Source organism: Phoxinus phoxinus (assembly GCF_949152265.1).
Source record: "Phoxinus phoxinus genome assembly, chromosome: 9".
Classification (NCBI taxonomy): domain Eukaryota; kingdom Metazoa; phylum Chordata; class Actinopteri; order Cypriniformes; family Leuciscidae; genus Phoxinus; species Phoxinus phoxinus.
In genome coordinates, this window is record NC_136884.1 from 16,818,209 (window position 1) to 16,833,467 (window position 15,259).

At 35.1% G+C, this 15,259-nt stretch overlaps 2 protein-coding genes and 1 pseudogene across 3 annotated transcripts in view; 1 reads left to right on the forward strand and 2 right to left on the reverse strand.

Moving 5' to 3' along the window:
• The window catches only part of slc6a1l (solute carrier family 6 member 1, like), a 112,252-nt gene extending 107,370 nt beyond the window's left edge, over window positions 1–4,882 (reverse strand). The window contains exon 1 of the mRNA XM_079622422.1: window positions 4,565–4,882. Coding sequence (XP_079478548.1) covers window positions 4,565–4,825 — 261 coding nt within the window. The 5' untranslated portion in view covers window positions 4,826–4,882. The remainder of the gene's footprint in view (window positions 1–4,564) is intronic.
• Window positions 90–5,386, forward strand: LOC307003699 (protein mono-ADP-ribosyltransferase PARP11-like; annotated as a pseudogene). Its single transcript, XR_013800695.1, has 7 exons — window positions 90–253; window positions 328–442; window positions 1,441–1,516; window positions 3,287–3,362; window positions 3,476–3,612; window positions 3,704–3,862; window positions 5,133–5,386. The product of XR_013800695.1 is annotated as a protein mono-ADP-ribosyltransferase PARP11-like (transcript).
• On the reverse strand, window positions 5,129–14,418 carry pyroxd1 (pyridine nucleotide-disulphide oxidoreductase domain 1). The gene is made up of 12 exons (XM_079622424.1): window positions 14,031–14,418; window positions 13,867–13,947; window positions 13,564–13,683; window positions 13,360–13,488; window positions 12,797–12,870; window positions 12,374–12,543; window positions 11,920–12,005; window positions 11,282–11,384; window positions 11,082–11,194; window positions 10,254–10,376; window positions 8,539–8,676; window positions 5,129–7,123 (listed from the first exon to the last, which is right to left on the reverse strand). Exons 1-12 carry the CDS (start codon window positions 14,100–14,102, stop codon window positions 6,875–6,877), a joined length of 1,458 nt encoding a protein of 485 aa, XP_079478550.1. The 5' UTR covers window positions 14,103–14,418; the 3' UTR covers window positions 5,129–6,874.
• Between the last annotated feature and the right edge of the window lie 841 nt (window positions 14,419–15,259).

Sequence of the window (15,259 nt, forward strand, 5' to 3'; positions counted from 1 at the left end):
CATGGGTGCGCCGTTTGCTTTCAGTTTGTGTCTTTCAAAATGCGTCTCGTATTGATAGGCTATTATATGTTTACTGTTTTTTTACAGTCTAGAAATATGAGTTTCTGTATGCTGTAGTTAATTTTACCTGTTAAAAATGTTAGGTGAGTTTGCTGGTTTGTCACTGGAGGATAAAGTGGAATATATGGACACATCTGAATCGCAATGGTACTGGTATTACAAGGCACATTGTGGTGTCTGGCACAGAGTTGAGGTAATGTCTTATTTATACAGTATGTTCCATCGCAACTGATTGCCTTCATAATATATTTAAAATGTTTGTTTTAGGATGACCCAGACAATTTTATGTTCAGTGACGATCTGGAGAGATATTACCTCAGAAACCCACAGGGGGTTATAAACATGACTGCGGCTGGAGTTCAGATACAGATTGACTTTGCAGGTAAACAGTTTCTACAGATGATAATCTTACAATCATATCTACAGGGGAATAACTTTAGGACATTTAAAACTAACAAATTTAGAAATACTATCTGCTCTTTGAAGTAGCAACATAATGTAAATCAAATGGCAGACCTCATGAACAGTGATGGGGAAACTTACTTTGAAAAGTAATGCATTACAATATTGTGTTACTCCCTTAAAAGGTAACTAATGCGTCACTTTACTTTAGCGTTACTCACTTGGGCTTGTTTAATTTTTTTTTGAAATAACAAAAAAGTTTATTTTTGTATTTATGTAAATATGCATAAATATGCAAATGTAAAGGCCCATTCACACCAACATTGAAATAATAAGTCTGAAGAAAATGCAAATTCATGTGTGTACAGTGCGCAGCTCAAACAAACCTTTCAACTGTGCTGCCATTCTGGATTGCAGGAGAAGAAAGTTTAACACTTACTTCACCAATAAAACAATCTAAAGTCATTTTGCTTATGGTTTAACTGCATCATCGAAGGTCAGAAGCAAGTACATTGGTCAATAAAGTGAGATTAAATGCATAAAAATTTATGTTTCATTTAACATTAATTATTGCAGGTTTGCGTAGTATTCTGATTTTGCATTTCACAGATTTGATTCATTTTAAGGAATACTGAATCTTTTTTGTGCAAGTGAGATGAGTACATTCATGCTCACATTTAGTCTAGAACTACAATAAATAATGTTTTAACAACGCTTCTGCCTTTACAATAAACATAATTTTTAAACACAACGCCTCTGCACTTACGATTTTCAATTACGATTGAAAAAAAGAAACTCAGATATTTTTTTTGTAAATTGAAAAGTGATGAGTTACTTTACTAGTTATTTGAAAAAAGTAATCTGATTACGTAACTCGAGTTACTTGTAATGCGTTACCCCAACACTGCTCATAAATGGCTGGATATCAATATTTAAACTGAAAAAATGTCATTGTTTTATTTATGTGTTAAAATTTAGCAAGGACACAGGTCAACCTAAGAACTGGGAAAACAAGGCAGATTAAACGCTCATTTCTGACTGACATTGGATTCAGGTGAGATATTAATTTTAAAAAATTCAGTAAAAAAGTATTTGGACACTTAAGCCACACGTTTTAAGCAAAACATTTGACAAAAATAAACAGTTTGGGAATGAAAATATAAAAAGCAATAGATATCCTGTAGAAATTTAGAGAAACTTTTGGTGAAACTAATACTTCTACAACTTGGCTCAAAAAAACAGTCAACTTAGTTTATAAAGTGTATAAATAGTAAAAATCCGTTAAATTTACGGTAGAATGCCAGCAGCTGTGGTTGCCAGTAATTTACCGTATAAAATACGGTAGCAACATTTTAGGTTTTACATACTTAATTTTAAATTTACAGTAATAAACCGTATTTCATTATCTGATATAATGTTAATTTACCGACCTATTGAAGTATTAATATCTGTTTTGTACCATACACTGACGACCACCAATCACAGCAGTGATGAAAGTCACATGATCAATCAATGCTCATCACAAGCAGCTCTTCCACAAGAAAGATAATACAAATACTGTATATAGAAGCTGCACAGTGTCATTCACACAAACATTAAACACCATCATGGTAACACACATGAAATTTTAAAAATGCAATAAATATTAATTTAACAACATTAAATGTAACATAAAACCCTAATGTACATAACTGATTAGAAAAAAACCTAAGAAAACTAGGAAGAAACAGTTATTTAAAAAAAATACATAAAATGTGAAGTGTCACGCTGGGAATGTCAATTTACGTTTTTTACTGTAAATTATACGATGAGTTCTTTTTCCCTTTCAAAAACTGTAAATTTAACGGTAAAATTACATTAAATGTACCATTAGATCGATCAGTTATTTACCGTATATAGTAAGGAAACTTTCTGTTAAAGGAGAACTCCGGTCAATTTTAACATTGAGCTCATTATTTTGTAAATTTGGAGTGCTGGCAATACAGAGAACAACGACAAAAATCGGTGTTGCCTACACCGTGTTATCCTCTTTTTAAAATTTGCACCCTGTTGACTTCAATGGGGCAAGTTTTAAACCCTGCTTTTATCCTCTTAACATCCTTGATGTGTCATACAAGTGCCCAGCCATGTTGAGTGATTCCTTCAGAGTGAACACGAGTGAATCTGACTGCAGGAGATGTGAAAGATATGAATAAAATTATGTTATTTCAGCCAGCGCAAATACCTGTATTTACTTTGTGTTTTCGGTGGAAGTCTAAAGTAGTCGATTGTCGAGTTCACGTGCATATGTTTAGTTACCTATGATCACGCGCGTGAACTCGACAATCGACTACTTTAGACTTCGACCGAAAACAGGATGTAAATACAGGTATGTGCGCTGGCTGAAATAACATAATTTTTATTCATAACTTTCACATCTACTGCAGTCAGATTCACTCGTGTTCACTCTAAAGGAATCACTCAACATGGCTGGGCACATGTATGACACATCAAGGATGTTAAGAGGATAAAAGCAGGTTTAAAACTTGCCCCATTCAAGTCAACAGGGTGCAAATTTTAAAAAGAGGATAACGCAGTGAAGGCAACACCGATTTTTGTCGTTGTTCTCTGTATTGACAGCACTCCAAATTTACAAAAAAATGAGCTCCATGTTAAAATTGACCGGAGTTCTCCTTTAACCAATTAACAGTTTTTCACTGTAGCTGTAGTCTTTTACCGTTAAAATCACAATCATGAAGTCAAGTTCCATGGTGCATTCATTCCATTTCCCTTTCAATGAATCAAAGAGAAGCCAACCTTATAAGATGTGTGTTTTGTGTGACAGATGCAAATGTGATGATGACATTTCCCATTCTCCACCGGCACACTGGGAGGATTTTGATCCCAGAAACCCTTATCAGGTGACAAGAAGTGCTTATCATAGTGCTACTGCACATTCTCTTCTTTTCTTTACAGTTTATGGGTTGGAACTGTGGTGACTTTCTCTTAGAAAATGTTCTCTTATCTCAATCAGTTAATCTCTCTGACAAAAGATAGCAGCGAATATAAGACGATGGAGAGATTCGTCAGGGACGTCGGCTTACTGCACGATCCCGCGATCGTATCCATCAACAGAATACAAAACACGGATCTTTGGGAATTGTTTTGTAGGTATGTTCCATCTAGGACCATTTATTGAATCTCATGAAAACCTAAAACCCTAAAATAAAACTAAATCAAAATGACAATTTTGGATTCTTAGGAAAAAAACCCAGTTGATGAGGATAAAAGGACAATCAGATATTGAAGAGCAAATGCTGTTTCACGGCACAAGCGCGAAAAACGTGCACTCTATCTGCACGTTTAATTTCAATTGCAGACTATCGGACAAGAGAAGAAGGGGACACGTGTTAGGGAAAGGGTGGGTTGTGGTTCTGATATTTTCTTAGTTGTTTTCACATTTTAAAGGGCACCTATTATGACATTTAAAATGTTCCTAATGTTGTTGTGGGAGTCCCCAACAACAGTTTTACATGCATGCAATGACAAAAAACACTTTTGTTTTCGTATAATATGCATTTATTTTTACCTGATTTGCTCACCGACTCCCAAATGAATCGTTCAACGACTCGTTTTTCAAACCCCTCCTTTGCGCGACGCTAATCTGCGTTGATTGGTCAGATGACCCAGCAGTGTTTACAGAGATAATACTTATTTTTAACACGGAGTGCAATGATGCTTTTATCAATTAAATTGTATTATAATAATGATTATAGTCCACTGCTTTATAGTTTGTAGTAAAAAACGAAAAATAAGATAAAGAATTTAATGTTATGTTAGCGAGCATAGCCCAGAGTTCATATTGTAAAAGCACAATCAGTCTTTGTTTGCGTTAGCCCGATGCATAAACATAACGTTTTTACAACAAAAAAAATGCAGTTACGTTACTACGAGGTATTATTCTATTCTTTAGACAACTCCGAAAACAACGACAAACACTTCACATATCTCAATACAATTGTCATTGAAGACCTAGAAGCTAAACGGTGCTTACACAACAAACAAAATAATTATTAAGCATGCTACATAAAATATAAAAGCAAAAATTATTAATAACACTTACAGGTTGTGATACGGAGGAGGAAGCTGATGCAAATACACTTGGAACTGAACCTTCCTTCAATATCAGCCGGCTCGCGAATCCAAGTTTGATTGCATTTAAAAAGCAATCGTCTTCAAAATGACGCGAACAAAGCACAAGGCTCGGACTACACTTCTGTGGTATAGTGAATTGTAGCCACTTAGTCTTCAAATGCTCCTCCTTGGGCAGATGAAAAAAGTTTGCTTTTGAGCCGCACTTCAGAACACAGCGTCTCGTCGCCATGATATTTTCCCTGCTGGCCTTGGAGCGCAATAAGTGGGCGAATCGTATTCAAATAACTTGACAAGTTGACGTCATCTAGTCAGAGAAAAAGCTTCGGTCTTCTAACGATTCATAAAAATGACTCAGAGTCGACTCTTACTTTTGAAAGACAATAACTTTATATACGGTGCACTTTCATATTTCAAACTTTGCAGGATGTTTTTGTTCGCTTAGATCTATGTTACACGCTACATGAAAGGTAAATTTCAAAATTCCATAATAGGTGCCCTTTAAAAGTACTGATTTTTTTGTTTGTTTTTTGTTCCAGGAACCTACTTTGCAAAACACGCATCCCTAGCCACCAGATACAGTGAAAACACCAGCCAAAGTACCAAAGTAATGCTGATCGCCCGTGTTCTTGTCGGGAAGTACAAAATAGGCAATCGAGATTACTGTACACCTGATGATGACCAGGAGGAAAGCATACATGATAGTTGTGTAGATGATGCAATCTGTCCAAGAATTTTTGTTATCTTTGATTCCAATCAGATATATCCCGAGTATGTGCTTGAGTATCGCTGAAGATAAACCTATCGCTGCAACAATGAATGCTGAAGAGTTCGAGAAATGCGTGTCAAATGCCAGAATGCATATATAAAAGGTATAAAGGGGTCTCTGGGGAAATATTTTTGCAAAAGGTTGGGATTTTTATGCATTTTAGAGGACAAAGTACTGTTTTATTTTCATCCAGATACAGTAAACGCATCAGAAGCTCACGCAAAGAAAGTGCTTTTCCTGCTACGCTTGCCCAAGAATGTTCTCATCATTCGAATGAAAGAATTAAGAGAGCACGGATCTTCACAATCTTGAGGAAGTCAAGAGGATTTTATTCACATCATCAATCCGATCACAGAATTGATCACCAAATGTTCATTTTGGGAGACACGTATCCCAAAAATCAGACGTATTACTTGCCTCATGAAGTGAGAACGAAGGACTTCCGAAACAAGAATCAAATAAACATATATTATTTACTTGGCACCTCAATATCATGTTTTTTCTCAATGCGCATTAACTTCTAAATGTTCTTTATTCCTTAAACAAAAAGTTCACCCACAAATTTTAATTCGACCGAATAACTCTCACTTTCACAGTCGTTTCCTTCAAACACGTATGACTTTTTTTACTTTTGTGGAACGCAAAACTGTGAAATTTCGAACAATGTGCCAGTCAATCTTTTCCATGCTAATGCAATGAATTGGAACTAGAGCTTTTCAAGCTTTAAAAAAGGACATAAAAGGTGTCATCAATACAAATGATCATCTACCGTTTGAGTCTTCTGATGCCAGATTTGTGTGATGAACGGTATTTATCATCAATAAAAGCAGGACGTATGACCGAAATGAGAAGCTGACTAAAATGTCTTGAAAACTTGACATCCACCCCAGGTTTTTTTTTTTTTCTTGGCACGCGAGTTGGATATTTTCAACGAATCAGTTAATAACAAAACCATTTGTTCAGGAATCAGATTGATCAGATTCTCAAGATCAACTCACTGATGATTTGGTCACGGTGTTTACTGGAAATAATAACGCGCATTTTGATTGGCTGGTCATAGACAGATTAGAATACTAGGAATTTAGTTAATGGTGCACTTCTATAATGCTTTTGTTAGGCGTTATATATATTTTTGTGCGACTACGATATTCTTTAAAATATCCTCCCGTGTTCCACAAATTCAAGCCTTATAAGCTTAGAGCGACATGAGGGCGAGTAAATAATGAAATTCACTTTTGGGTTAACTACTCTTTTAAAATCACAATGTGTATTTTCTGCGGAAACCCTGAATTGCGGTCTGTTTGTTTGCAAGTCCAGCACGACATTGGCCCGTCCAAAGGCAACAGATTGTGGTGGGACTTCCTGCTTGGCTGAGAATGATGGAATATTGAGGGAGTGTTTGAAAATCGTATTATTTTTGCAATTCTAGTAGAGATGCTAGTGGAACAGAATTCACACAGTGCTTTAAAATATAACTTACTCATCTCTCTGTAATTGGCTAACCAGAAAGATTCAGTCAAAGTAGTCTTCAATGTCAATATTAGGATTAAGGAGCTCTTCGCCATATCGGGATAAGTCCATTTGGTTGAGAATGAGGTTTTCGAAGGTTTCCTCCAGATCCGTCTCTCCGATGAGGACGGCCCCCACCATTCGGCCCCCGGTCAGAACCACCTTAACATACTCCTGCCCTTTTGTACAGCGCACAAGAAGCTCATGGTCAAATCCCAAACCCTGAGCATTAAACTTCCCTAGCAAAACCACCTTAAAAACAAACAGACAAACAACAGACATTAAATGCTTGCTAAATGGATTGTCAAAACTGAAAACTACTTTAGTAGTTGATTAATTGAGAATGCTTGGGAAATTCTAATCCAATTCCCTTGAATTTCAATTAAACTAGCAAACAAACAGCATGTATTATAATATTATTTTTATAATAATTAATTAACTGTTACAAAATTATTAAATAAATAATAATGTAACTGCAAATTACCCAATACAAAGATTTAAATATCTTATTTGTTGTATTTATATAATATATACATAAAGTGTAAGTCAATTATACATGCACCTTAAAGAAGTTATTCACATTAAAATAAATTGTTTGATTTCTTTAAAGCTTTGTCATATTGCCATATTATCAACATTTAACATATTAAATATTCTATAATAATATTATAACATATTCTATAATAATCAATAGTTCATCTACATATTCAGGGATGCAATGTGAAGCTTTGATGTCTCCCTGTGGTTTTCCACCAAAAATAAACCATTTGAAAGCAAATAAATTAAGACAGATATAAATATTAGAATTGCAATTTTACGGTTGTTCCTTTAAATATAATAATTAATTATTATTATTATTGGTTTTATTATTAACTCATATTTTTGTTTAGTACAAAAGTTGTATTACTATATAGTATGTATAGCTGTATTGGTTTGTTTAATTTTAATAACTTAATACAATAAAAAAAAAATATATTATTATTATTGAATACTTATTTTAAATGGGTTCCATAAAAACAATAGTGTGAAAATGAAACAACGGTTTCATTCCTGATGAGTTTGCATCTCATGCATCATTTTCATATAAAGTTTCCTCTGCGTACATTTCTTTGAATTTTAATGAAGCAAATTCCTTCTGTCATTCCATTTCGGACTCAACTTAAAGGGACACTATGCAGTTTCCGTTTTTGTCAAACAGCGACCACTAGAGTCGCTGTGGAGTACTTCTATTTAACGTTACTGCCGTAAATACCACTCACGTTTTCTTTTCCTTGACTCTTCCGACCGCACTTTCTTCGTCTGAAATGCGTGCTAATGTCTTCCATAGAGGCTGCTTCATATGTTGTTGATGTATGTGACGTCGTGCCGTAAAGCACGTCGTGATTCTTGCGAGATTTGGCGCCAACTCTCAAACCTGCATTGCTGGTTTTGCCCTGCTTTGCTATCGGGATAATTCGCCCTACAACGAGTTCGTTTGCCATTGAAATGACTTCGAAACTGTTATATTAAAGTACAAATCTTGCATAGTGTGCCTTTAAATTCAGAATTCTCAAATTCAGATTGTTCAGGCAATTAGTCTAAGAATAAGACACTATATTAAATAAAAAGGGAGTAACCAACAAGAAAATAACATATTTTTGAACACAGACATAAACAGAAGTACTCACCTTGTAGTTGAAGAACTTGGTGATGTGTGTGAACAGCTCAAAGCAGAAGTCCAGCTCTATGGTCTCCTCCAGCACATCTGCAGCCATACACCGCGCCGCGTACCAGCCCATCTGACGCGCCTGAGTCCACAATCGCATCTTCGCGGAACAGGAGAGACGATTTAGAGACGTTAATCTTCAGTGCATTACAGTAAATAGAATCACTGACCCAGAATCGCAACCGTTGTGTATATAACAAGTAGCCTATTTGGTGTAAGTATAGTGTGTGTTCTCATTAGGGCTGCAACGATTAGTCGACATTGTCGACAACGTCGACAATAAAAAATTGTCGACAAATATCTTTGTTGTCGAGTAGTCGTTTGATCTCACGTGACCAATGTATGGGCCTGCAATATCGCATTTTGACCGCTACGACGCTGTAGCGCTAGAGTGTAATGCAGCCGTTAAATGCTTTTGCGGTAGAAGAAAAATCAGCGCGAATTACATAGACAGTAAATAAACGGCGAATTATGGCGGAGTGTAAACGAGTTCGGACCAGTAAGGTGTGGGAAAGTTTCACAAAACTGCCAACTAAAAATGCTGTCATGTGCAATACATGCAAGGCTGAGCTTGCGTTTCACGGGAGCACAACATATGTTGGAGCACTTAAGAGAAAGCATCCCGGATCAAAAGGAGCCTGTGAGAGGTGAGTGTTCAATCTCCAGGTGAAGCTAACTAACTAGTTGTAAATCTCTTTATTAGAGAATGCAATACTACCATTAATAAAAGTGATAATATTAAAAATTATAATATAAATACAGTAATGTGATTATTTATTTTGCATAGAATAAACCTTGATCGATCTTAGGAGTCAGGGCTGTTTTTATTATTGTAACACTATTAGGTAAATACGTTAGCTATTACATTAATATAAACACAATGAACTAACATGAACAAAAATGTTAACAAAAATTAATAATGTTACAAATGTGCTGCTCATATTAGTTAGTTCATGTTAGTAAATACATTAATGTTTACAAATTAAATACTTCTAGATTTCAAACTAAACACCCAGTAAAGATGATGACTAAACAACAGTTTAATCACTAAGAGAGTTAAAATAAAATGTTTTTTCTTTGCAAAAAAGATCTTTTCTTTGCATTCCTGCAACATCCACTCCAGCAGAACGTATCTTCTCAGCTGCAGGAAACATTTGCTCACAAAAAAGAGCAAGCTTGTCACGTGAACATGTTGATATGCTGACCTTCCTTCATTTTAATTCAGCACTTATTTGAAAATCCAAAAAAGGCAGTGCAGAAAGGACACGAGTTACTTACTGCTTTTCATTAAACTAACTGAACACTTGGTTTTAGAAATAAAGCTCTTAATACTGCTGCCAAGAGATATTTACATTCAAACATATTCTTGTCTGCAATGCAGCTGATTTATTTTTGTTGACCTGTTTAGTTGGAGGTTCATTAAAGTTCATTAAAACACCATTTCAAAAGCTGAAGTGATTTTTTTTTTTTTTAAGATTATAATATGTATAACTCAATGTTTTAACTTATTGAAAAGGCTGAATAATCATTCCAAACTTACTGATTAGTCGTCAATATAATCGACGATTAGTCGATTAATCGGTCCAATAATCGTTAGATTAATCGATTATCAAAATAATCGTTTGTTGCAGCCCTAGTTCTCATGTCACAGAGGTATGAGATGAGGCGCAGTTGTACCTGTTGCCAGAGAGCGCTGGGCTTCCAGCCGGCAGTACACACATCACCAGCCGCATACACATCCTGTTCGGACGTCCGCATGTGGTCATCCACTCTCAGGCCGTGATCTTCTGCAAGATCCAACTAGAATGGTACAAATATTAAACGCATAAGGGATATAATAAAGATTTAATTCTGGTAAATCGGGACACTTCTTGCTTTTCATTTCATTGAAATAAGTACCGGTAGCTCAATTAGCCTAAATGTACCCTACAAAAGTAGAAAATATAAAATTGCGTTGCATGGCATGTATGATATGTTTTTTATTAGGGATACACTGACAACACTAAGCCAATAATTCCAATTCTATAGTATTTAGTCTAAATAAAAGACAAATAAAACACATAAAACAATGTAATTAATAGTGTTTTTAAAGATTGACGTCTAGGTTACTAATGTAATGTAACCCCCGTTCCCTGAAGAAGGAGGGAACAGGCATTATATTATATTATATATATATATATATACATATATGAATATATGACACATACTGATTATTACTACTATTTTGCACATTATATGATAATAATAGTAGTAAAAATAATGATACAATCTAAATTTAAATGACTGAAAATATTGTGGGTTTGAAGACTTTACTATTACCGTACTCAAAAATGTTGCAAATACAACTAAGAAGTGGCTTTTAATTTTATAAATTAATTTAAGTACATTTTTAAATTAATAAAATCCAATATTTACCAATAAGGATAATTATTAGACACTATTTATATGATAACTTAAAAATGCATATATACTTAAAATTGAAAAGTGAAATAAATGTGTTTTTACGTTGTTGCCATGGAGAAAAGGTTCAGTGTTCGGCACGACACCTGTTGCGCTGACAACGAAATCACAGCCATAAACCTTCCCATTGTTTAACTGGACATACGCTGGCCACACCCCTATGGAAAGTAAAAAAATATATATTTTAGCTGTAAAACACTGAGGGTTCATTTTTGTTTAACTTGAATGATTTCATTTCGAATAACCTAATTCAGATTTCTTTGTGCTGAGTTTGGACTGCAAAAACTCATGTTGGGTGAAGATCTCATCAACCTCACACTCATATTCTATATGGACTCCACTGGAACTCTGAGAGATGAAAAAAAAAGAATGAGAATTAAGTGACAAAAAATTATTTTCACAATTTTAAAGCTACACTATGTAGGAATTACTCCCATCTAGCGGTGAAATTGTATATGATTACCAACTGAATATTACTTTCTAGCCCCTCCCATTCAGAGGGCGTTTTAACTCCCACGGTGGCCGTATTAATTCAAATCTGCCGGCAGTCGTGAGTAATCTCCCCCTCGCATTCGTCACGGTGCCACTGAGTGTAAAAGCGCGAAAGGCAAGGTTCAATTTCCAGGTATGTCCCTCTTTGGCTAATGTATTTTCAAGATGGAGGAGCAACATGGCTTCCGCCATTCGAGCAGCTCACCCGTATGCATTATAAATGGCAGATTCTACGCTTACGAGAATACTTGATTAGTTGGTAGAAGTAATTAAACATTAATGAGCACATCATTTTGAAAGAACAAAGTGTTTTTTGCTAAGAATCAATTAAAAAAATTACACAGTGTAGCTTTAAGGTGGCTCGTGTACAAATGCAAAAGTGTATACAAACCTGCTCTGCTCCTCTTAATTCAATCCCTTCATGCCAATCTGGGCCCAAAGCACTGCCAAGCTCTCCTGAAGCCCCACTGTGGCCTGCTATGAAACATACACATGCGCAATTCATATTTTCATGACCTTTAAATTGGCTGGGAATTACTGAAATTATTGTGGGTTTTGAAGAAAGATTATGTTTTTTTATTGTAAGTAGATGTGAGAACAGAATAATGTTTTATAATTATTAATATTATAAAATGTGCAAAATAGCTGCATATAATGAATATTGCAGCATGTTTAGTCGTTTTCACTGATCCACTTTATCAATTTGTATTTTATTAGCGAGAAAACAGGCTTATACTTTATAACAGCAGCACTCATATCCTTACGTTTCATCAAAACTGTCAGAAGAGGGCAGCAGTGCGCACTGTGTGTGAGAATGTAAAGCCGTGTGTAAGGTGAATTCATACCTCCGGTGTTGTCAGTAGTGTAGCGTGACCTCTTGCATGGCAATGACCGGTCTTTCTTTTCAGCCTCCAGCGAGGGAATGAAAAACTGAGCAGCTCCTGCATCAAAGAATGTGTTTCCTATGGCTTTATCCTTTATAGCCCAGATCACCTCACAACCCTCTACTTCATACCTACAGCCACAGACAGCAAGTGTTATAGAAGATCCTTCCCAATAAATCTCTATTAGGAACTAGACTTCCAAACAGAAGTTTGGACACACCTATTCATCCTTTGATTGTTACTATTTTCCACAATATTCATAGAAAAATCATCAAAATATAAATAATTTCAAGCATTTAATCAGAAGCCTTTGGATAAAAGTACTGTTAGTGTGTTTGCTGTGTAGATTCTTTATTTTTAATACATTTTAGGGTTGATACTTACACCAATTCTAATGCGATTCCTCCATTGCCGATGACAACTATCCGTTTAGCTTTTGATAAGCGCTTTTGAAAATCCTGTGAAAATAGCATCATTTTTAAATAAATAACCATCTAAATAATTATGCATCACACTCATGTTTGTTGACACCTCAGCATTATATTAATATACATACACTATATAGACAAAAGCATTGCGACACCTGAACATTACACTAAAAGAGACTGTAACGATATCGCATTTGAAATACATACACATTAATTTGGATTTGGTCCCCCCTTTGCCTCTATAATAGTAGTTTTAACTCTTCTGGAAAGGCTTTCCACATGATTATTTTTTGGGGATTTTTTTTTTACCCATTCATCCAGTAGAGCATTTGTGAGTCCAGGTCAGGAACTTATGTTGGACAAGAAGACCTGGCTCGCAATCTCCATTCAAGTTCATCCCAAAGGAGTTAGTCAGGGTTGAGGTCAGCAATAGGTCTGATTGAAATCGGTAATTAAGATGTGTGTCCCAAAACATTTGTCCATATAATGCATATTCATTATTATTGAGCTCCAGTGTACCTGAGCACTGTCCGTGTCTCGTATGCCCAGCACATGAGGTTTGTCTTGGATAAGAAGCTTGGGTCTGCCTCCGCTGCAGAGACACAACTTTTTATAATGGAACGTCTGGCCATTCTCTGCTTGTAAAAGCTGCAGAAAACGAGAGAGGGGTTAATATTAAGAGTTGAATATAGAAAAAGACACAATGTGTGTGTTTTAACATACATGTTCCTTAGCTCGCAGGAGTTTGACTGCAGATTGGATGACTTTCAGATTGGGATACTTTTCTTCTAAAACACTAGATGGCTGTTCCTCGATATCAAATTCTTCCAAGGTCTTCGACACCTACATGGAGAAAGGTAGTTGACAAATAACTTTTTTTTAAATTCAATATAAAGATTATTGGTTTAGGAATAAATTAAATAAAAGTATATTTTAGCTGAACACAAATGCTCTAAGTACATTTGTCAGTACACTTTAACCACATCAAAGTCAAAACACACAAAATGTCAATGTGAAATATCAAACCTGTTTGAAATTTATAACCGTCTTCACTAAGGGAGAGGCTGTCAGTAGACAAACTCCATCTGATGGGAATTGCGATGCGATCTGCAAAAGTTATGAGAAATACAATTTTTAGACAGATCAGCGAGTAGATCATCAATTGTCGTTTTTTTAACACGTGCTCATACCTGTTCTGCACAAGTTACACCTGCGATTCCTCCACCTACGATGACAAACGTGACTTGTTTATCTGAAGCCATTGCACTTCAGCACATGTCCGGAGCTCGAACGACGAACTTATATCAGGCTGAACGAAACCACAATTGAACTGCTCGGTTCTTGACTCCTTATATATATATCTTCGGGTCTCTGTCTCATCTAGACTCATGAATCACTTAAAAAGACACGTATAAAGAGCAATCTCATTCCGACTATATTTAGACAGAATTGACTTCCGTGTTTACCTTCTTACAGCTGACTACAGAAAGCGTTGAGGGTCAAAAAGTATGCGCTACGATATGCGAGAGGTACGTACTGTAGTGTAGGGGGTAGAGCCCTATGAATTCCTGTTCATCCCTGCTGTTCACGCACACTTATTCATATAATAAAGATAACCCTGGTGGAATAAAGACATGTGCTCAATTGTATTGCATGTGACCTTGTAGCCTACTTTAAATTAATAAAATACATTTTAAAAATATACTTGCTGATTTTAAAAAAAAAAGGCGACTAAAGTGTACAGGGAGTACACTTTGATAGATGTTTGTTAAAAATATGGTTGTCATTAGCTACAAATCGGCAGCACATTTAATCCATTTAAAAGACAAAATAAATAATTATGAAAACATACACTATAAATAAGTTGCTGCCTTAAACATCCAAGTTGCTTGTATTTAAAAATATAAGTAATTTCAACTTAAATTACATTAAACTGGCTATTTAAAAAAATGTTGATTCTTGTAACTTGCTTAAAGTTAAGAAAAAAGAAAAACGCTTAAAGCAATGTAAAAACGTGTTGTCATAGCTTATTGATTATATAATTTGTACAGTGTAAACATGTACTTAAGTATTACTTAAGTTGGTCAAAAAAGAGTTAGGTTAAACTAACTGCATGTAATATAAATTTAAACTATACTACATTTGAATTAATTTTAAATAGCATGCAATCAAGTTTACAAAAACATTACATTCAGTTTGCATTAGGTATATTCTTTTAAAGTACATTATTTCCCTAATAAGAATTATGTTTAAAAGTATGATCAAGTGTACTTCTTTTTCAAAAGGGACAGTAACTTATTATAAACTTATATTTGATTACATTTTGATGTTTGAAGACTGTGATAAATTTATGGTGAGTGTGAGCAGGCAGCACGCATGAGAAGGGAATGATCAAAATTGACTTTAATGATGGACGTAT

Bases quoted from the DNA above. Each gene is read 5' to 3' on its own strand.
- pyroxd1 (XM_079622424.1), bottom strand. From the start codon at position 14,102: ATGGCTTCAGATAAACAAGTCACGTTTGTCATCGTAGGTGGAGGAATC. The intron at 12,871-13,359 runs GTACACTGGAGC...CTATTTTCACAG, and splicing joins GAGACACGGACAGTGCTCAG to GATTTTCAAAAGCGCTTATC. The intron at 12,544-12,796 runs GTAAGTATCAAC...CTGTGGCTGTAG, and splicing joins GGAATCGCATTAGAATTGGT to GTATGAAGTAGAGGGTTGTG.